The 22,349-nt window shown below is 44.2% G+C and overlaps 2 protein-coding genes across 4 annotated transcripts; both read right to left on the minus strand.

Moving 5' to 3' along the window:
* Nucleotides 1–182: 182 nt before the first annotated feature.
* Nucleotides 183–5,979, minus strand: szl (sizzled). Of its 3 annotated transcripts, none has more exons than XM_086108914.1 (5): nt 5,902–5,979; nt 1,874–2,203; nt 1,621–1,787; nt 1,018–1,110; nt 183–703 (listed from the first exon to the last, which is right to left on the minus strand). In XM_086108914.1, exons 1-5 carry the CDS (start codon nt 5,937–5,939, stop codon nt 390–392), a joined length of 942 nt encoding a protein of 313 aa, XP_085965040.1. In that variant the 5' UTR covers nt 5,940–5,979; the 3' UTR covers nt 183–389. The 3 variants fall into 3 exon arrangements, with proteins under 3 accessions (XP_085965040.1, XP_085965041.1, XP_085965039.1); XM_086108915.1 differs by having other exon boundaries at nt 1,874–2,103; nt 5,898–5,979; XM_086108913.1 differs by lacking the exon at nt 5,902–5,979 and having other exon boundaries at nt 1,874–2,313.
* Nucleotides 2,241–22,171, minus strand: mov10l1 (Mov10 like RNA helicase 1). Its single transcript, XM_086108916.1, has 28 exons — nt 22,025–22,171; nt 18,516–18,634; nt 18,251–18,438; nt 17,634–17,793; nt 17,380–17,492; nt 17,115–17,302; nt 16,160–16,300; nt 15,738–16,007; nt 15,376–15,576; nt 14,284–14,398; nt 14,033–14,210; nt 13,880–13,950; nt 12,418–12,509; nt 12,297–12,352; nt 11,990–12,084; nt 11,514–11,589; nt 11,259–11,440; nt 10,986–11,132; nt 10,797–10,918; nt 10,624–10,723; nt 9,209–9,355; nt 8,951–9,124; nt 8,731–8,880; nt 7,915–8,022; nt 7,689–7,829; nt 7,486–7,577; nt 5,902–5,979; nt 2,241–2,371 (listed from the first exon to the last, which is right to left on the minus strand). Exons 2-27 carry the CDS (start codon nt 18,601–18,603, stop codon nt 5,952–5,954), a joined length of 3,423 nt encoding a protein of 1,140 aa, XP_085965042.1. The 5' UTR covers nt 18,604–18,634; nt 22,025–22,171; the 3' UTR covers nt 2,241–2,371; nt 5,902–5,951.
* Nucleotides 22,172–22,349: the final 178 nt, after the last annotated feature.

Raw genomic sequence — 22,349 nt, forward strand, 5'->3', positions numbered from 1 at the left:
CATGATTTTGTGAATTAAAAAAAAAATCCGAAATCTCAAGACCTGTAAGGCACTTATACTTAGTGTTTACTACTACTAAACACTAGTCTACCATGCTGTTGTGAAATAATTACCGGTATATTGTATATAATTATATCATTTGTGGTTTATAGAAGGTGCCGTTTAAAATAGGAGTCAAATCGCAAACAGTACCTAATATTTTATTGTCATCCTTTTTAAATAGAAAATAGAATCTAGAGTCAATATACATATGTACAGGTTGGAGTGCATTCTATTACAGTGTGCTATAGGAGCAGAGATGGGGGAGTGCGGTCCCCCTCACATGCCCCCTCTCTGCCTCCCTCCCTCCCCTCAAAATGCCAAGAAACCCTCCAGGTCAATATTTGCTCTCAACATCTATGATGCTTCCACTTGCGCGTGGCCACAGCGATGTTGGCGTCCTTCTTGTGCCAGGGGAAGAGGCGGGCGATGGCGAGGGTACCGTCGGTGAGGACGGAGCCGGTCAGCACGTAGAGCTGTGAACGTCCGGGCCGCACCAGCGCGTTGGCGCAGCGCACGTTGATGAGCAGCCACTGGTGCAGCAGAAGGTGGGTGTCGTAGGGTAACAGCGGGCCCTGGCGGATGAACTCCACGCGACCCTCGACCTCAAACTCGGGCTCGCCCGTCAGGAAGCGGCGGCGGTGGTGCAGTTTAGCGGTAACAGCTACGAAGAAGGAGGGGAAATATCTCGTCAATCTATGCTGGACAATGACTTTTACATAGTGGACTATATCGTTCACTCACCAGTTCGTCTTTTTTTTTTTTAAGATGATTATTTTACCAAAATACAAACACAGCACTGTCTTTTCAAACTTGCGACGTTTGTCTACTCCTTTGTTTGGTCTGTACCGGGCCAGCCCGTGGAGAGCAAAAATTCGCATACAACTGACGGCCACAAAAAAAGACTAGGGAGGGAGTGATTCCCGACAGTGATATAATCAAAACGGAAACCATATCATAATAGTTTCTGATTCTTACCGAAGTCATGTTGGCAAAAAGCATCCAGGACTGTTTTCATAGCCGAAGCTTCTTCCACCATGGGACAGTTTTGACAAGCTGCTTTGGGAAAGTCTGCAAAAACAACAAAAAACATTTTTTTAAATAAGATGTCGACATGCATGTTTGGCTTCTCCATAACAGCCTATCATCGTAATCTCAAGAAACTTCCCACGATCGTCGTTGCACGTACACACCCCAGTGGTCACTTTTATTGGAGTGATTTTCACTTGCTCAGCCTTTTTGTTTGAGATTTTTGTGGAGACATTTTTAATTCTTCCAAACATTTTGTATTTTTGACTTTTTTACGCAATTGGATTTTGTTGAACAAAAATTTTGTGGTTCAGTGTCTAATAAAATAGACATAAAAAATGTTAAATTATAAAAGCTATGATAACTGGAAATGTGTAATTTATGACCTACGTTCAAAACGAAGAAAAATTATATAGAGAGTTCTTTTGACACAATACTGAAAATTTTTTAAAAGCAAAGGATCTACTGCAAATCACGATCGATGATGATATGCGGAAAATATTCTTCCTATGCTGCACCACTTTTGTTTTGAGTCAAGCGTGTGGCGTTTACCTTTAGCAAAATGGCTGAACTTGGCATGCGGAGAGAGGCACATGTCTTCCTCGGAGGGGAAGCGTTCGCAGTCAAGTGCTTGGGGCCAAGGGTGCCCCTGGCATGCAAGCACGGGGGCACAGCTGTCCCTCACGGCCACGCACAGACTCCGGCAGGGCTGGATGAACCTGAAGGTGGGAAGGACGCGTCGGAAATGTCAAATTCGAGCCAGCACGCAGACAGACTCTGAGTCGAGGAAGGAAAGCGGACTTACGTGTCAAGACAGACGGGAGCGATGAGGGAGCAGAGGAAGGCCTGGGCTTGGGGGTGGCACCCCGTCTGCAGCAGGGGCCTCCAGTCTTCGGAGCGGGGTACCACTTCACCCTCGAGGTTGCTGTGGCCCAAGAAGTTGGGGAGGCGCATCTCTGAGTAGCCCACATCTTGACACACCTTCATCTGGTTGGGGATGGTCACGCAACGGGTGGACTGGCTCAGGTCGAAGGCCTCCAGTGGGGCCAGGAGAGTCGCCGCGAAGAAGAAGAAGAAGACCACGGCCATGTTGAGAGCAGATGACAGGAGTGTGGCGGAGGGAGGCCGCAGACGGCTATATATACAGGCGCGAGAGCCAGCCCCGTCAGTCTCTAAGTCTCTTATCAAGTATCTCTCAAAAGACGCCGAGACGATGTGTTTGGAGACAACGGCTTTTTTTGTCATGGCTGCAGACAGAGAGGGGGGCACGCGAAGGAGGAGGGGCGGGGCGGTGTGCGTGAAGCTGGGGGAGACAATGGGCAATAATTGAGTTGAAAGCTATCAAAAAGAGGATAGTTTTGGGACAAAAGCGCAAGCTCGGTTGCTTTTGCTTTATTGATCAATCGTAGCGTTTCGTGGCTGTTCATCAAAAAAAATAAAAAATAAAAACCCCATCGCCACATTTACCAATGCATACTGGATCAATGAAAAACAGGCATTCTAAAACATACCATGGACCAGCAAAAAAAAAAAAAAAAAAAAAAAAAAACCTGCATTGCCATAACGCACCCTGGACCCATCTCAAAAATGTATCTTGCACAGTGGAAATCATGCATGGCCAAAATACCGCCTACCAATTATAAAACCACACACCTCAAAAATGTACCCTGGATCCAAAAAAAAAGGGGGGGGGGGGGGGCCCGGTGGATGAATGAAACCTGTGCATGTCCCAAACGTACCAAACATCCAAAACAAGTAGAGTCAACCCTTGCCATCTATTGCTAATGCTTACGGGAGATGTCAAAGTTAAGGCCCGTGGGCCAGATCTGGCCTGCCACATCATTTTATGTGGCCCGCGAAAGCAAATCAAGCATGTCAAGTTCCATGATACTTTCTAAAGTCTGAACTAAAATGTCAAATTGTCATATGCAATCCATAATAACAGTCATTATTCTTGACATCTGATTTTAAAACTAGCTATTCATCCATTTGTTGTGCGCTGTGTATGTAATATTTGGAGTGGATTAAACAGCATTTATATGGTTTCCCAAAATTCATAGCGGCCCTCCAAGAGAAATTGTAACTACAATGCGGCCCGCGACAAAAAAAAAAAAAAAAAGTATTTCGCCTCTTGTGGGTGTGGCCTGGAACCTAACCCCCTTGGATTACAGTGGTTCCAATTGTATCACATGTGAAAAATGTGCATCTTCAATTGTAGTTTTGTACCAGTGGAAAACACACTGCACTGGTTGCATCAGAAAGGGCGTCCAGGGCTAATGGTAATAATAAAATGGGGGGGGGGGGGGGGGGGGCAAAAGTCATCCAACTAAGGACAAACATGTCCACATGTACCCAGTACCATTGAAAATCATACATGTTCAGATGTAAGTTGGACCAATGGGAAAAAAAGAATAATTTTACACTGGACAAAAATGTAGCATGTGCCAAAGAAAATGCATGTCCAACTGGACCCTGAACAGGTCAAAATTGAACCAGGACCAAAGGAAAAATATGCATGTCCAAATGAAACCTTTGCCAAGAAAAAAAAAAAGATGGGACAGTTTGTCCAAACATGGGGGATTTTTTTTTTTTTTGAAAGGTGTCACTTCTGAGAAATTGATTTGAGAGTGCACATGAGCATCTAGCAGACAGACAGTCTCACTCATATTGGCAGCGGGCTTCCTTAATTGGAGGTTTCATTAGCAAAGCTGCGTCTCCTTGAGGCTTTGATCTGCCCAACTTGGATGCTTGCCGCCTTGTTTTGGAAGTGTCTGAGCAACTGGCTCGCTCTGACGGTCCGACGCCAAGGTTAAGCCGCCCCGTGTTTTCATAAATGAAACGGGTGGACATCCGATTGTCATGGATGAGCGAGTGTTGACTCTGTCCTTGTCATTCATCAACAGAATGACAATAGAGCATCTTCGCTTTGGTTTCGACGTCGTCTGTCTCCAAATGTAGATGAGCATCTCAAGCCCGCATGCCTCTGGGCTATTGCGGGACTTTCTCCGCTCAATCCCAAGTGGACTCAATCCCCGGCGGCTGCCCGTTTGTTCGGACTCGACTTTTAGTTTGAAACGCGGAGCGGCGCTGCCCGGCTGCAGCCGCCGTTTTACAGCCCCTTACGATCGACTACGTGGCTGGTTCCAGCTCGGGTAGACGACGAGCACGGCCTGTCAGAGGGGACTTAACTGGGCAATTAGAGTCACAGACCAATTTGGGAGAACAATGGCTCCACATATTTAACACGGTCCCCCTGCCAGCAGCCCAGCAGGGGTGTGTTGTTGGGCCTAATGGCTGTCCTGTAGACACCCTGTCTGTCTTGCTCAAGCACTGCTTGGCCCTGCTGCACTCAAATAGGAACACAAGACAGTTGTCTCCTACACTTGCAGACACACAGGGCTGGAAAAAAAAAACTCAGCCAAATACAAATGTCATCAAATAGATTATAAATGCCACAGCGCGTACCTAAAACACCCCCAAAATTGGTGAGGTGACATGAGTTTCCTTGATAAATCCTGTTTCCTTTAACTCATTCAGTACCAGCCAATTCTAGACCCCCCCCCCCCCTTTTTTTTTAAGTCTTGGAAAAATTGAAGAAAAAAGTATCCGGGGTCGAACGTGTGGAGTGTGAAAAGACATTAAATATGTCTTTGGGAGTGAATGAGTTAAGGAATGGTACATATATGGAAGAAACTTATAAAAAATGAAAAAAAAACAACAACCTATGGAACACAAAATATCACAACAAAAAATAGTTTTCCGAAGGGGGAAAAAAACCCAACTTTGCGAGATTGGCCAACATTTTCAGAATGAAGTAAATTAATATTTTGAGCAAATGAAGGGAGACAGTTAAAAAATCTATTTCAACAAAGTACAAAAAAAAATAATTTCAACAGAATAGATTTCACTACTGAAGAAAGTAAGAGTTGTTTTGTCACATTTTAATACTAAGAGAATGGCATCTATCCATCAGTTATCCGATCGAACATCCTTATTTCATGAGAATTTAGAGTAAAAAAAAAAGCAGTTCAGAAAATGAACGGATGAACATTGGGTGAGTCATCAATGCCAGCTGGCCAACTTCAACACCAACTTCCAGTTTCGACGCATTTCCTCCACGCATTTTATGTGCAGTCCAGGTAATATTCTCATTTTCGACACCGCTTATCCAATACGGGGTTGGGGGGAGAAGCTGGAGCCTATCAACTCTATGCTCCCCACCACCACTCTGGCCAACAAAGCCACATCAAAGACGGCGGGCCGCGGTGCAAGAAAGGGATAAAGGTGGCGGACGGGGTGGGCGGCAGCTCACATAAAAGCTGTCTCCTCCCAACATATAAGAGACTCATTAACTTAACAGATTGAGGCCCCCACCCCTCTTTTGCATCCTGCTGGGCTCCAGCGGGACTGACAGCACTGATGCAGACTGTCACTCACACTCAATTGTCACATCCGGTCTCCGGGGCCTCGCGGCCAGACGCCGCCACGCACAGAGGACAAAAAAAAAAACAAAAAACAAAAACGCACCACTACTTGGCAGACTCCACTGACATATTAGTTCTCAGTTACGCAAAATAGTTTGGCATCTCCAATGTGCTGCAAAAAGATGATGTCCCTTTTTTAAGGCGGAGGCGGCTCTGTGACGGCGATTTGCGCAAATGTACACGTCATGGACGATTGTTCCGCACGGTCTAGTGCATGGGCTTAGTAATTAATAAACACAGTGCGCCGCGAGTTGCGCACAGATGTCACATCTTTATTTGCAGCCGCTTCACGTCAGTCGCTCTCTCACGAGAAAGCAAAACAACGGTCGGGTTGACGTCACTCACTCACTTGGCCGCCGAGAAGACGAACTTAGCATAGAAGCCCATGGCAGGAATGTCTCATGCGGCATTGTGATTAGATGCAGCTCTGTCAACATAAAGATGGAATTGTATTTATTAATTAGGGTAGTATAGTCGTAGTAGTGCAGACAACTACAAGGAGTAGTGGGGACAAAAACAAAAAACAAAAAAACCCCCTAGAATATTAATTTGTAATATTGTGAGAATAGAGTTGTGTGTTTGAGGAAGCCATTCTTATAATATGACAACTTTTCCAAACATGTAAAACACTGGTGTCAAACTCAAGGCCCGGGGGCCAGATCTGGCCCGCCACGTCATTTTATGTGGCCCACGACAGCAGATCGTGTGTGTCAACTTCCATGATCATTTCTAAAATTTGTACCGAAATGTCAAATTGTCAGGTGTAATAAATAACATTGAGATTGTGTAGTAATTTTCTGACCCTCTTTACACTCACTTGAACAGTAAGTGAACAAACAACAAATATACAGTATAATTGAATGATTTCAAAACGAGTAATCTATCAATTTGTTGTGTACGAATAATACTACCACGTGATGATTAAACATTAATTCGGCCCTCCGAGGGAAGACGTAACTCCAAAGTGGCCCATGACAAAAATGAGTTTGACACCCCTGATTTAAAACAACAAAGCTTGAGGTTAGGCTGATATTATATACTGACGGTCTGAGCAAAAATGTTGCAGTCTCACTTTATTAAATTAGAGCTCTAAAAGTTTTTTTTTTTTTTTAACAAAAATGAAAGTTTTATTTCCATGAGACTAGAGTCATAATATTGAGGAAAATTAGTTGGACTGATTTGGCACGGCTAAAAAGCTGCAGCACTAAATCGAGAAAAGTAGCATTTTTACAACAATAAAGTGGTAGTATTCCCTTTTCTTTTTTTTTACAAGCCGTAACATTACCACAAATTCAAAGTTGTGACGAAAATGCACACGAGACTCAGAGTGCTGCAAGACAAGTTCTAATGCTACGCAAAATGAGCAACAAACGGTTCAACTCAAGTGTTGTAGCAACACTAGAATAACATTGCAAGAGAAAAAAAATACTTTTAATGATTTTTTTTTTAATTCCACCGGGTTGGTCCCATTGTGATGAAGAACCCCTTTTTCGTATGACGACATATGACATGCATAACATAAGAGAAAGTTGCACATGAAGAGAAGCTGTACTTGAAAAACGGAAGGAAAAAAAATCACTCCAAATTAATACGGTAATGTTACAATAATGAGGTTGTTGTGAAAAGCAAGTCATTCGGAGAAAATTGTAACACGAGAATATCAAGAGGAACCCATACACACAATATTGAGGATTTTTTTCTTTTTTTTTTAAATTCCCATAAATAAAAAAGGGCCCTGTATTATGCCAGTTATCCTCTCATAAGAATGTTAATTAGTTTTTTTTTTCCAGTGCGGCCTTATTAATTTTGTGTACGTTAAACCCGTGTGTGTGGGACTGTTCAAGGTTGAACTGTTTACTATAAATAATGACATGCATCCCTGTGCTATTGTCACAGTGATCATGCGGAATCTAATAGGATGGAACACGCTTACATCTGAGAGTCTCTAATGGAGGGAGGGGGGTCACAGCCCAGATACGCCCCGTTAGTGAAACAATAGTGAAGCAGTGCCCTGAAGCATGTATCCTAAAGGGCAGGGAGAGAAAATAAAAATCATACACTTAAAATTAAAATGGTCAAGAATAGGCCTAATTACAAATGGATTTTTTTGTGGGGGGGGGGGGGGGGGGCACTCACCCGAATGAGAACGTGGGGGTTTCCGATGACGAGCAACAAAGCTTTGGCGCGTGTGATAGCCACGTTGAAGCGCTTGGGGTTGGTCAGAAAGCCCAGCGCGCTCTGCAAATCCTCGCTGAATGCCAATTCGTTAGAGCGCACCTATTGCACAGGTGAGCACCAACTGAAAGTTGACCTATCGGGGGGGAATCATCGATTCACTCTTGCACCCTCAAATTCGGCCTACCGTCGACATGATGATGACCAGGAATTCTTGGCCTTGGAACTCCTCCACAGAGCCCACTTTGATGTCAGACAGGCCCACTTTACCCAGAAGGATGCGGATCTTCTCGCTCTGGAGAACAGGGAAAACAAACAAACAAAAAAAAAAAGAAGATCTGCACATGCACTCATCTGGGTTTACATTGCATGGCTTCGGTCACGGTTCTGATTTATTATTTAACTTTTGTGAGCAATACAAAAAAATTTCAGCATTTCATATATATTTTCCCGCCGCTATCTGTCAGGGCAGAGTTGTTAATGCCCAAATGTTACAGCAATAATATCAAATGTAATTGTTAGGAATAAAACTTCCACCTTGTTCTTTGATCCACACTTAGTCCTCCTACTATGCTACTGTACTTTAATGCTGATCATTATTTTTTTTCATTAGGTGGTACTTTGTGTCAAAAGTTTGAGAACAACTGGGATGGATAACTATGATTGAAACATGCGTCATAATTGGTGCGTCCATCTCAAAGTAATTGCAGACGTGGCCAGTGGAATAATTTGGAGGTTGATGACTTTTTAAGATACAGTACTATTGTATTACTTATGTAATAGTAACTTCTACAATGTAACGTCACAAACCAGCACTGACACTTCTCCAGTTCTTTACGGATCTGTTTGTGTAAGCACAGATGTGTCGGATGTGTGTCCCTTGAAATGTACGTGGGAATCGAAAAATAATCCGAGTTAGACGGTCAATCGGATTTAAGCATTTCGACTAGCGGGGTACAGTGCAGTTCTTAAGTCTACCAGAAGAAAGAAGGAAAAGCATGACCTGTTTCCTGTAGGGGGCAATGATTCCTATTTGGGTGGCGTCAACAGGGTTGTAGAGTTTTTTGGTCATCTGGCAGCAGTACAACATGACCTGCACAGCCTCTGCTGGGTTGAACCACGACGGGTTGTTGCCTTCCCTCATTTCTTTGCCCTGGAGGAGCATAGCATTCTTGTTACGGCGGTCAGAGGAACAAAAAAGCTTTTTCAACTTGCTCACCCACCCTGAGGCCATGAAAGAGAAGAGGAAAGCCCTTTTTGGGAAGCGTTTTCCACTGGCAGAGCGAGTCCACGACAGCTTTGGAGGCTCTGGCGCAAAGCTCCCCGTGGTAGAAGAGCTTTGAGGGCAATGTGAGCAAGGCCTCGTGGGATCGATAGTTGTAGATCAGCTTTGTCACCTGCGGATTTCAGCGACTTCATCCAAGGATGCCGGGGAAACATTTTTCTTCCGAAAAATGCAAATTTGTGGTGAGTGTACGCACCAGATTTGGGTTGTATCCCCATTCCTGTTTGGCATAAAGTGGATTGGCCATGAGCCTCTCGAGCAGGGACAAGCCCAGGCCAAAGGCGGAGGCTGTCTTGGACTTCACAATGGGCCCCAGCTGGCACGGGTCTCCAGCCAACACTATCTGAGCCCACACACAAAACAAAGTGAAGTCAACTGCTCGGAAATTGATCGGGGAGAGGAACACAAAAACAAACAACATCAAGATTTGTCAGGCAATTAAAACTCATTCAGTACCAACCAATTCTGGACCAAGTCTGAAAAGACGTTTAAAACCGTCTTTGGGAGTGAATGAGTTTTTTAACAGATTGTCCATGTGGAGCTTAAATTCAAATGGAAAAGGAAAAAAAATAGGCACAAACATTCATGGATAAAAGTATTGGGAGACACAGCCCAAAAAAAGGAAGGGAGGGTGAACCTTTCAAATTCGGTGTGACAGCAGTAAACCTCAGATTTAAAATAAGTAGATGAATAAATCCAGTGTTCTCTGCCTTGTTGTGGGTGATACATTCCAAGCCCACTACAAGAAGGGAATTTCTGCAGATTAGAGGTTGACCTTTTTTTGGGGGGGTGGGGGGGGGCATTAAACCTCTATTAGGCCATTACAGCCCCCCCCCACACTGTTCTAAAAGCTTGTTAACTTTAATGAATGTAACCTTTTGAAATGCAAAAATGTAGAGTAAATACCGTGCGATGAGCTGTCTAATTTTCATGGTCTTGATTTCTTTTCATATTCCATCGTGCTTTCTGTTTTTAAATTTGATGCTTTATATTTCAGGGATACCAGTGTTTCTCCATACACGCGATTCGTATAATTGTGACTCTTCTACTGCATTGACGTAAGTGAATGCAGCTCACACAAACTCAGGTTACGTCACTGCCGTAGGAACTCGGTCACCCGAGGGCCGCCTATATTTCACCCCCTTTTGTAAGTATGACACAGCTTCCACTCTTCGGGATAGATTTTCGACATTATTTTATTTTTTTGCATGTCTGTGAAAATTTTATCAGACATTCTCAAAAGGTGTTGGATGTCAAATTCTTCTAAACCAAACAAGGAGGCCCTAACGGGTTTTTATTCGGCACAGGGGAGCAGAAAAGGAACAGGGGGGGAAAAAAAAAGAAGCTAGAAATAGAATCCTTCTTTCGAGCTTTTTTCCCGATTCATGGTTGCCATTTTTGCATCCAGCTCATCCAGAGCTTGGCTGGATGGTGATGATCAGCGGAGCGACAAAGAATTTAAATGTCTAAAACGCCTTGGTAAGATGATGAGTTTAGGACCGAGCTAGATGTTTTGGCTCAGTAATTTTGTCCAAATAGAAATGGGACGATCGCGACTTTGTCCACTTGCAGGCCCCACGAGCTTCGAGCACAAAAGCTCCGGGCACTGACCTGTCCATCTCTTTCTGAGATGAGGCTGATGGGGATCATGGATTCCGGTTCTGTTGCCTGGCCTGCCTCGTCCAGGAACACGTGAGTAAAATGTCCAACTCTGAGGATGAGGGGAAAGCAAAGTTACAAAAGTTAAACTGTGGGTTGGGAAAAAGATGCTTACGAAGACTTACTGGAGTCCGAGATTGTAGAACATGCCAGCGCTGGAGCAGGTGCTGACCACTATGCGGTAGAAAGAGGCATGACTGAGGTCTTCGCCGGCCTTCGAGTACAACTTCAGCTCATCGGGGGTGTACTGTCGGAGTCGTCAATATTACCACGCGGCGTTATTTACGAGGCGATGACAAGACTCCTTTTTGTACCTTCTCCTGCCTGTAAGAAGCATTGACACGGGCCATGCTTGCGGCGTGCATGAGACCGCTGTCGTGTAGGCGGGCGCAGATGAGGTCGGCCGCGCTGTTGGAGGGCGCGCACACCAGGACGCGGCTGCTGGGGATAAAGTGGTACACCTGCAAGGGGAAGAATTTGACGGTCATGTCGAAGGGCTTTCGTTTCAGGGAAAACGTGACACAATCTCGATGGAGGCGCCAACAGAGAGGAAAGAGCCCAGTTGAATTTAAGCTGTTTGTGCTCACTTGTAGTATGGCCTCAATAAGAGTGATGGTCTTCCCAGTGCCAGGAGGTCCAAATAGCACGTAAGGGGTGGGGCGACACTCTCCGGCCAGGATTCTCTTCACTGCCTCCCTCTGAGTAGGGTTGAGGTCAAGGTTGAAAAAGTGGCCCGGGCTCGGCGTGGGTTTGAGTGTGGCGGTGCCATCTAGAAAATAAATACGCACACTTAGGGGCACGGTGCAAACACTTCCTAGCAATGTGTCGTGATGTGCGTGTACCTTTGGTTTGTGTGGCTTTTGACTTCATATCCGCTGAAATGTTTGGTAAGTGTCCATTCTCGTTCACTGGTGCCTGCTGATTAAAATGATGCCCCCCCACCCCCCTCAGAAATCAAGCACTCCGCGCTACCGTGGGTTTCTCAGTTTTTGACAGTGCGGCGCAGCGTGGTTTCAAGGTTCAGAACGGCGAGGGTGTGAGATGAACAAGTTCATTGCGGCGAGTAAGAATACGCGCATGAGAGCACGCTCAGTTACCACCGTAGTTACTGTTTTTCATTTGATTGTTGCATATTCATGACACAAGTTCTTTTTTTCCCCTAAAAAATATTTAATGAATGACTCAACATTTAAGTTAGTGTAGGTCAAAAAAAAAAAGCATTCTGCCTGACGGACAATTTCGGTTTTATAGTCAGAGGAGGAATAGAACAAATAAAATTAGGACCCCTGTGTGTGCGTGTGTGTATTTATTTATTTACCTCATTTCCATCCAATATTTTATTTTGCTCGTCTTCCTCTAACCACTTCGCTGTCCACAGAGGAGTCTGTGCTGCAAGTCTGCAGGGGAAGAAAACTACACAGCGATGGGAAAAGACAAGGTTCATTGTCATCCAAACTACCAAACAATGGAATTCATCTAAAACTCACAAACATCTGCCCCACAAGAACCAAGTTGCTCGACATGGGCAGTTCAGGGCGGGTTGGGGAACTGATGGGGCATTGTGATTTTCTCGAAATATTGCAGAAATTTGCAGTGCGCAGTAGTAAGAAAGCGCTTGCACTTACTCTGCGCAAAGGATTTGATCTGCTCAACTGCATGGTGACAGCGCCTCATGGTCACTCTGGTCAACGAGAGAGTGCAGAGAGTCAGCTCAGAGAATGAGAGCGATGCTGCGCGCTTTCCCACCTGTTGTAACAGAACTCCACATCGAGAGGCTCGCCAAGGTAGCCGCGATGAAAATCGGAGTTGACTTTCAGACTCACGTCCTCGTCGTTGATCTAGCATTAGAAATAGACTTTCAAGCAGTGGTTCTTAACCTGGGTTCGATTGAACCCCAGGGGTTCGGTGAATCGGTCTCAGGGGTTCAACGGAGCTCTGCCATGGACGTTAAGACACACGCGATTCAACGTGTCAATTAGTTAGGACATGCCCGCTTGGCCAACGCTGGCCGCAGATGATCACATGACATTGCTTGTCCAATCAGTGCTGCGGGAAATGTAGTCCGCTCAGTCGACACCGTGTGACTGTCGTGATAGTACCAGCCCGAATATAAGACGGCCCTGATTATAAGATGACCCCCTCTTTTTCAAGACTCAAGTTTGAACAAAAGACTTTTTGAACACCAAATTAATTTTTATACAGAAAATAATTACATCTGAAACAAATGATTATAATAATATATTTGAGAGGAAGAGCATGTTATTTTGCCTCATTCAAATCTAAAGTGCAATCACATTCACAAATTAATGGCTTCTGGTGTTTGAAATGTAAATTACATCATAACTTCTCCTCAGCTGCCGGTTAACCTGGCCGATCTTCGACCCACCTATCTCCAGATTGTCACTACGTTTCTCCATTTCTGTTATCGCTTCTACTATGTTCTTCTCTTTTCCTTGTTACCGCTATTTTTTATTTTTCTTCTACGTGCTACCGCTATTTTTATTTTTATTCTTCGTCGCAGGAGTTCACTTTGGCCTGGGAAGTCAAGTTCAGCATTCGCTTCAATGATATCTGGCGCCATCTAGCGTCATGAATGGGCATAACGTCTAGACCCCGAATATAAGACTACCCCCACTTTTTCAGTCTTATTTCAATGCAAAAAAAAAACACCGTCTTATATTCGGGCCAATACGGTACGTCATACAATTAAAATAAAATTTGAAAAAAAACATACTTATGCTATATTTACTTTTTTTCTGGTTTTAATAAATGTGTGGGTTTTTAATGTCTTGAATTTGGAAAATTTTTAATATTTTTTTTGAATTTGGAAATGTTTAATATTTTTTTTTCTTCAAGACGATACACAGTGAAATTTATTTAAATGCCAGTTGTCGGCTGGAGTCCACTGAAAACAATGTTTGTCACGTTTTTGATCAACAAAATAAAAGCGTTGCATTGTAGTGCCATCAGGAGTTGACGTCAGTCGGGCTGGCAGCAAATGTGAGCATCGGTTCCGTGTCAGCGTTCTATTTGCGTGAGGCACTGTTTGGTCCTTTTAATAAACATCTGAAAGTGCCCGGGCAGGTGTGGCTCCACTTAAAACTTCTAATTCAAATTCTGCCTCATAACACGCAGCCCCCCCCCCCCCCCCCCCCACAAAAAAAAGTGGCAAAAACCAACAGTCAAGGTATCACTGTCGGCATTTTACCTCCGCGACGCAGCTCACATACTCCATCACAATGCCGTCGCTCTGCGGACTCTTCAGAACAATTCTGTCTCCTGTAAAGCAGTGAAATGGCTCAAGGAGGCGCTTTCGACACAAACAACAATCTTTCGCAGTAGTTCTCAAGGTATGACTGGCCTATATTGAGACTGGGCCTCCCCTCGGCCAAGCCGAGGACCTCCAGGTGAAGGTAGGCCGCTCCCCTCCTAAGGAGCGCTCCTTGGATGGTGAACTCTCCCAGCTCTCTCTCGGCATGAAGCTCCTCCATCCACAGCAGAGTCGAGAAACGGGTCTGCGCATTGGAGGCTGACAGCACCTGGTGAAAAACCACACGGAAGGAATCAAAATGCGGCTCGTGCAAATGCTCACCATTTAACTGGAATTGGAACCTCTCCCAAGCACGGCTGGACGACCAGGACGTCTCTCTGTCCAGCGGCGCAGTCTCTCAAAGTCTGCGGCACCGCATAGGAAGGTAGGAAGCACGGCAGACGCCGGTTACGAAGCCTGGAGGAGGGGAAGTTAATCATGTTGAAAAGCTAGTCTGAACCGGTGGCCTTCCTTCAAGCCTGCGAGTTGATGAAGAGAAATTACAAGGGACACTCCTAAACGTTCAAACCTTTACCGGTAATTTACTTTTGCAATGAGTTTTAACCATGAGAGGAACAAAAAGTACATTTAAAAAATAAACATCATCCATTTTCATTGCACGCTTAAGACATTACGACTATTTTAATGTGACCTCAAATTAAAAACAAGATTTTTGACGATACTATCATGAGAATAAAAGGTAGTATCATAAATGTGCCGATGCAGAAAACTGTGTGGGAATGCTTGTGTCAAAGACACAATGTGGCAAAATTCAGAAATAGTCAACATTTTGTTAAAATTCACACTTGATGGGTAGGTAGGCACATCAGAGACCGAAGTACTAGGATACCAGCATTTAAAATATCAATAACGGATTTACCTTCTATTTTGTATGTTGCCAATTTTCTTTTAAAGTTTTACAAATGCCATGACACCGCCCCCCCAAATATATATAATTATAATTTTATTTTAAATATATTATTATTCTATATAGGTTTTTTTTTTAATCACAAAAATAACGACAACCTCATCTGAACGTCATCACAAATATCTTTACTCTGACATCTGGGTCAGTTGAATTGAACACAAAGGTATTATTCGACTATTTTCTGCCATCTAGTGGAAGAACATTTCATTGTTCTGCCTGTCACCGTCCTGCACGTCACTGACATAGTCAGATGGACAAAGATACGTTCCCGATAGTAAATCAATCATAATCAGGCCGATTACATGAAACTGGATAACTTCCTACAGCACACCCAGAAGACCTCTCACGGCAGACTAATGTGGGAGGGAATCACTGGCCGACTGTGATCCGACCCGAAGAAATGATGTGGGATTTGAATGAAAGCATTAAAAAGATTTCTCAATTCATTGTTTGATGATTTTGATACCTCAGTGTGGCATCCTTAGGTGCAGTAACGGTGACCACGTGAGAAGGCACCACAGGGGCCGGCTTGGCTTCAGCAGGACTGTAAGGTGAGCGGGGTAGGAGCAGACTCTCATCCTTGTTGCGCACAGTCACTTCCAGGCGCCTCTCGATGACAAACGAGGAGAAGTGCAACAGGAGCAGCTCGGCGCAGCTTCCCAGGCTCCTGACACGCGGCACATGAGACACGCAAGCTGAACGATTTTTATGCCATGCGGCAGCACGCCCACTCCGAGGACTGAAGTGAAGCCAACATCGCTAGCCGACTTTTACGTTTACAGCAGCCGCCACCTCCGCAGCATTTAAAAAGTTGAAGCCATCACTTACTTTGCTTGGCACCCGACTACGACAGACAGTCGTCCTCCTGGAGGAAGATCGGCCTCTCGTTCTTCTCTCCTCGCACCGACAGAAGGCTTCGTCTCCTTGCTATTCGTCTCATCGGCTCGACTTCCTCGTTCTTTCGCAGCAGGACCAGTGTCGGACACAAGTTGTTCTTTGGCTGCCGCTGTCTTGCATGAATTCAGAAAGAACTGTTCTTCTGAGTCCCAGCCGGCAAAGTCGCAGAACTTGAGCCGGTGTGTCTCTGAGCTGTTGTTCCTATTTGGGAAACAGGAGCAAAATGTAAGTCCATTGTACTCACCCAAAAAAGATCCAACCACTTGCAGTGAGCACACTTTGTTTTGGGGTGCGAATTTTACATTTTGGACACTTTCTGTCAATGTCAATTCCCTCCTTATTTGCGGACTTACTGTATCCATAGCACCAGTTTCCTGTGGTCTCCCACCATCAAATCTCCAAACTGGCCATAACAAGTTATATCCAGCCCTCCTTTGTTTTCCAATAAGCTCTCCGCTGTAGCTGTGGGCATGTGTGTCAGGGTTGGCTTCAACCTGCAACGAAATCGTCATCTGCATTCAATCAGCCCAAACAAAAGTACAGCAGATCTTCAAACGGAATTGCACTGAGTTGAGGGGAAGACCCCTGTCAAGACACAACAGTACAGTAGAAATTCTAAACGTAAACCATTCCAGGACTATGAAAATTGTTCTCGAAAGTACCTCAGTGTTCATTAAAAAGGAGGCAGAGATTTTATTCCGAAACCCCGACTTCGAGTCTCCTGATTTTGAGAATCTGCCGATACCACGGCAATGTATTACAGTGCATCCAAATGATCTTTTTTTTTTTTTTAAACAAAACTCCCAACATTTCACATTTTATATGGCTAGTGGAACAGCGGTTTGTGTTGGTTTGTATCCCTTGAATTTATTTTATAACAATCATTTTATTTTTTGAAACAATCTTTTCCCCCTCGATTCGGATCAGCTGAAAATGCCGCGATGGGGCCTGATTTCACATCACGTTATCAGGATTGGGACACCTTTAAGCACATACAAGTTAAATAAATAATAATAAAATTAAAAAAAAGGGAAAATATATATTAAAAATAAATAAATAAAAAGTGCACCGAGACAAATGTTGTAAAACATTTACCATTGTACCCCAATAGGAAACTTAACAATTGCACTGGACTGAAAAAAACAAAACCTTTTGAGTACCTGTCCAGCATTTTACAGTTTAATTTCTCAGCTAGGCACTCACACACAAAGAATTACTGCCCTCCCTGAAACGATTAGCTCTCAGATTGTGGTTGGGTGCGGCGCTTTGATTTATTCACAGAGAGGAGGGGCGGCCACCGGGTCATACCCCTGACTGCACGGCGCCATGCACAAAGCCCTCCAGCGGTAAATGGACTGGTTGCTCTCCGTCATCACCAAATTGACCACGTGGCCTGGCGAGGGCTTGTAGTAGGCAGGCAGCAGCAGAGAGTCCAGGCAGAAGAACACGCTCTCATCAACCACACCCTTGTTAGCATACATGCTGGTCACACACACCTGCACACGCGAGAAGGAAAAGTGTAACAAAGAGTGACATGGGACAATGACTGCAACACGATCAAGGAGGCAGCTACCTGGTTAAGACGAGAATAGCGCAAAGGGGCAACAGACTGAGCCTGGGTGGTCCACTGGGTGGGATTGATAAAATATGTCGCTTGGACCCAATCTCCTGTCATGGGCTCGTAACCTGAAGAGACACGTGTCTTAATTTTTAACATGACTTTTGAAACCACCTTAAAAAATATATGTTTTTAAACTATTGCAAATGTCAGAAGGGAAAATGTTATCCACCACAATCCACTTTCATCTCATGATGCTATGCAAGTACCTTCGCATAGACTGGAGCGCGGGAAGTAAGTCGTCTGGTTGATGTGGCCGCACTGGCCGTCAAATGAGGTGACGGTGCCGATGAGAGGGCGCAGCCGAGCGTAGTCGTCCTCCAAAGATGTCCCTTCTCCAGGCTCCCACGCGTCAGAACTCTTCGCAACCTACAAAGCACAATTCAAAAGGATCAATCCAGGGGGAACAACCCCGAACAGGATAATGAATGCCATGCCATGTTAACTCTGAGTACTTAACTACAGTAAATCAAGTATATAAAAAGGATATACTGCATACTGAAATAATGAGAGATCTGCTTCTTGTGAAAACCTCCGTGGAAGTTGTTTTTCCCCCTCATGTGTCAAAACGTCCATTGTACATAATTCACAGTAAAACTTTTCACTTTTGTATTTACTGCAAGTACATTTCAGTCTGTACTTTTTACTTTTACAAGGAGCTGAATCATTACTTTTGCTCTAGTATGTATTTCTTATTATTATTATTTTTTTTACAGGTAATTAGTATCTATATTTCTATAGTCCACAGTATGAACATTTTTGACACCTCTGCATGTACTAGAAGACTCAAATACACATTGTCCATGCTAACCTGAGTGCTACTCACCCTGAGGGCTTTCCATCCGCCTTGGGCACCATCTGCCATGGCAATGCAGCTCACCACGTCCCCCACTTTGAGAGGCACCCCACCCAGCACCACGCCGCTCGTGAAGTAGATGACATCGTCCACGAGGCCGTGGTCCAGGCCCAGCTGGGTCACCACGCCATCGGCGAGATGGCGAATGGTCTCCGATTCTGCAAGGCAACGCAATTGCAAGAGCAGGCTAGGAAGCGAGTGTCAGGGCGTTGGGGAAAGTAAAGCCAGAAGTTACCCGCTGCACCGCCGCCAGCTTCCACTTGTGCTGTACTCCACAACGGGGAGATCAATTTGGACAGCATGCACGTTACGGCGGAGAGCATATTGGATCAAGTGACTCGAGTTGATGGAAACCTGCTGGGGGATAAGGTAATTGTCAAACATGCTCAACACGGTGGCATCCCCGTCGCGGCTCAGGTGTAAGCTAATTGAATTAATTTAGCGCAATTTATCGCGCTCAAGATAGCAATTAGCTAGCCGAAACGTTTACGTTAGGCCCACTTTGATTGGAACCATAGCGCCCAGCTACGTTTCACCTGAATTATTCTAATTACCTTCATAAATAGCTATTATTGTGCGTGTTGGATATTTAAACGGCGTTCTGTACGCACGATATGAATTAAATGTTGACAACGAGGATTCCACAGCAAAATAAACCAACGCTCGACTTGGATAGTTCTGCTCAAATGTGAGGATGAAGGTGCGTCGTTCGACGAATGGCGGGGGGAGGGGCTCCGTCGGCCCAAAGCGGAAAAGCCACCTTTGCATTCTGTACTAGCTTTGCGATCAAACTAAATGTATTTCAAATATATATTCGTACAAGACGCACTGAATAATCACGAAGTTCACTGGTTTTGAATGGCTTAGCTAGCAAGAAGAAACATGTTACACTCGAAGGCGCTAATGCTAACTAGCATGCTAAGACTGTTGCTGTTAATAGGCAAAACTATAATGATCCCTCCAAACTGAAAAATATTGGTCCAAAACTAAATCTGCCTTTATCGGGGCTCTCGCTTAGTGTTGGGTTGCAAGTCATAGCCAGGATTCTATTCTTCCAGCTTTACAAAGCAAAACACCTTTAAGATAAGTCACGATGACACAGAAGATGTCACAAATGGACCAAAATTCCCTCGGACACATTCCATAGTTTTTTCAAATGTCTTTTAAAAGGTTTTTTTTTTTTTGCAAGCATCCATAGCCAGTCCACAAATGACAGCACATTCCAACTGTTGTGTTCACGATACAAATGGCACTCTTTGCGAAGTGGTTACATTAATGACAAACTGTAGGGGTGAGTCATCAGTCTTCTTGTGGGACCTGATGACACAGAATGAAACGTTACCCTCTCATTTGTACAAGAGTATTTGGGCTTCATCGAAACGACAACATGGCAAAATTGAAGATGTAAACTGATGAGGATAAAGATGCGGTTTTTGTTTTGTTTTTAGAAATATCTATATTATTTTATTATATAAAAAATTGTAATTCAATGACATTCAAGTGGTATACTGTCGGGATTGAAAATGTTAACATTATTTGTCATTTTGGGGCATAGGTGTCAAACTCAGGTCCTGGAGGGCCGCTGTCCTGCATGTTTTCCAAGTCTCCCTGTTGCAACACACCTGATTCAAATGATCAGATCATCAGCCAGCTCTACAGAAGCCTGACATTGAACCTGTTCATTTGAGTCAGGTGTGTTGCAACAGGGAGACTTGGAAAACATGCGGAGTTTGACACCTATGTTTTGGGGTATTGAAATTGTAATCTTACCAAAAAAAAAAAGTAATATATTCTAAAATGTATACTTTATCATAGTTGTATTTTTTTCAAGATTAAAGATATGATTTCACAAGATTAAACTTGTAATTTTGCATCATGCCACTTGCCACACACAACACCCAGTATATTCTGTGTTATTTGATTTTATTCTACATTTGTTGTATAGTAGAACAACGCAATTTGAAATTAATGAAAGAACATTGATGTTAATAAATTGTTGAATTACTCTATAATCATCTTTGTTGTCAGTACCGGGGCTTTAAAACTGGCAATTTAAAAAGCGATGAAAAAAAATGGTTGAACAGCATGTACTTCTCTCAAATGGTCCTTGACACAAAAAGGGTTGGCGGACCACTGCCATTCAGTCTCTGGTCTCTGTGTAACGTTAATATAACCACAAGAGGTCAGTGTTAACCCTCAAAACAAAACGCTTGTCGAAGGAGACGTCGGCTCGAGCCCATCCATCCACCCGTGAATGAGAATACAGACCGCAAACAACTCGAAGCTGTTGCAAATTTCCGAGACAACAAAAGCAGACTGACTTCCATACCCTCCGAGGATGTGGGTTTTGCAACCATTTGTCCTTCTGTCACTTTTATCTGTAAACAGAATTGCGCAAACAGTAACAGTGTGACTTAACCCCAAAAAACCTCAGCAGTGATGAGTGTGGTGTTGGCTCAGGAGGGACCCATTAAATTTTGGGCTCTCCCCCACACCCTGAACATTCACTGTGCAAGCGGTTAATGTCCTTGTTGTATTTACTTCGCGAGTGGTCTACCATTACCCAACATGCAGGACAGAATACTGTTTGTTATGTAACCAAGCATCCCTCATAGCATGGAAAGTTGATATACATTCCGCGGTATGAGCACATCTCATACAAGCTCAATTGTCACAGAGTTGCTTTTGTTTGTTCAATTGCTCTACACAAACAATACAAATCTGTTGACTTCTTTGGAATTGTTTTGCATGGGGGGGGGGGGGGGGGGTTGTGAGGACTCTGCTCTTGGTTTTCCACTGCAGTAAATCCAAGAACGTCTCAATTGTGAGACAGGCGCGCTGAATGATATCCGAGGGGAAAATTGCCAAATTAATGTAACAAATATTACAAAACTCTCATAGGAATGGAAATGTTCATTGGGACAGATGAAACTATACTTTGCCCAACCTTGAGCGAAACTGTGAATTCCACAAGTGCTTAAGACGCAACCAGAGAAGGCTATATGTGCTGGCAAAGATGGAACATGAGACAACTGAAAAGCCGGAAATTTATCTTAACTGCAACATAAGAAAGTGATGTGCAGCTCAGTTCAATGATAAGGCAGATTACAGGAAATAATAGCTATTATATAGGAAAACTTAAAATCGCCCCCTAGTGACAGTGTCACGTTTTTTGTTTCCTCTCCAATAGTGATTTGGGATTCTTGTGTCTCTCCCCTGTTAGTTGTCTGCACAAGGTGAGTTGTTTTTACTTTATTTTAGTTTTCTGTCTAACAATTGAGAATATTAGATTAGGAAATAGGCACATTCAGCTATTTTAATGAAAAAAAATCCTGAATAATTATTGAATTGAAAAAGATACGCATTGTAGAGCACGGACCAACAAACTAAAATGGAGCATTATTTAATGTAATCATAAATTTGGCTTTATTATTTTTTTAACGCTTCACAAGCAGGGGGAAAGACAGTAGAGGGTGGCACTGTCTCACTCGCCTCCCCTAACCGCACGTCCCTGATATTCTTTTAAGTGCTTGTGCTGTACATTTTGTCCAAGCATGAGGTGTGTTCCGAGGAGATGGTTGAATGTTGAGGAAAAAGGGCGAAAGGGGAGCAGATGGATGAATGTTGCGGTAAAGAGCAAGAGGGAGTCTGCAGGGGAGACGCCAGTTACGCCCCTTGCTCATCAGCTGCAGCGGTTTCGAGAGAGAGAGAAAGAGAGTAAAAGAGAGAGAGAGGCAAACTCACAAAGGAGGAGGAAGACACCAAAGCAAGCAAGAGGATGACTGCGCAATCTCCGCCCACCGGCCTTGGATCCTTCCTTCCTTAACGTTGAGTAAAAGAGGAAAAGAAGCGAGCGAAAAGGATCAGAAACAAGCAAGACACACGAGAGAGAAAAAGACGAGGAAGGGAGGGAGCCAGCCAGCAGCAAAACGACCATGGCAGTATCCGCAGCGTCTCCGCTCCCGATCGCGTCCGAGCACCGCACACCTCAAGCCGGGTCGACCGCGGCACGGAGCCGGCAAGCGCACGGCGACACGCAGCTGAGTCCGGATGAATGAGCAGCAGGCAA

Source organism: Hippocampus guttulatus, chromosome 4 (assembly GCF_054856545.1).
Source record: "Hippocampus guttulatus isolate MCC_2025c chromosome 4, RoL_Hgut_1.0, whole genome shotgun sequence".
Classification (NCBI taxonomy): domain Eukaryota; kingdom Metazoa; phylum Chordata; class Actinopteri; order Syngnathiformes; family Syngnathidae; genus Hippocampus; species Hippocampus guttulatus.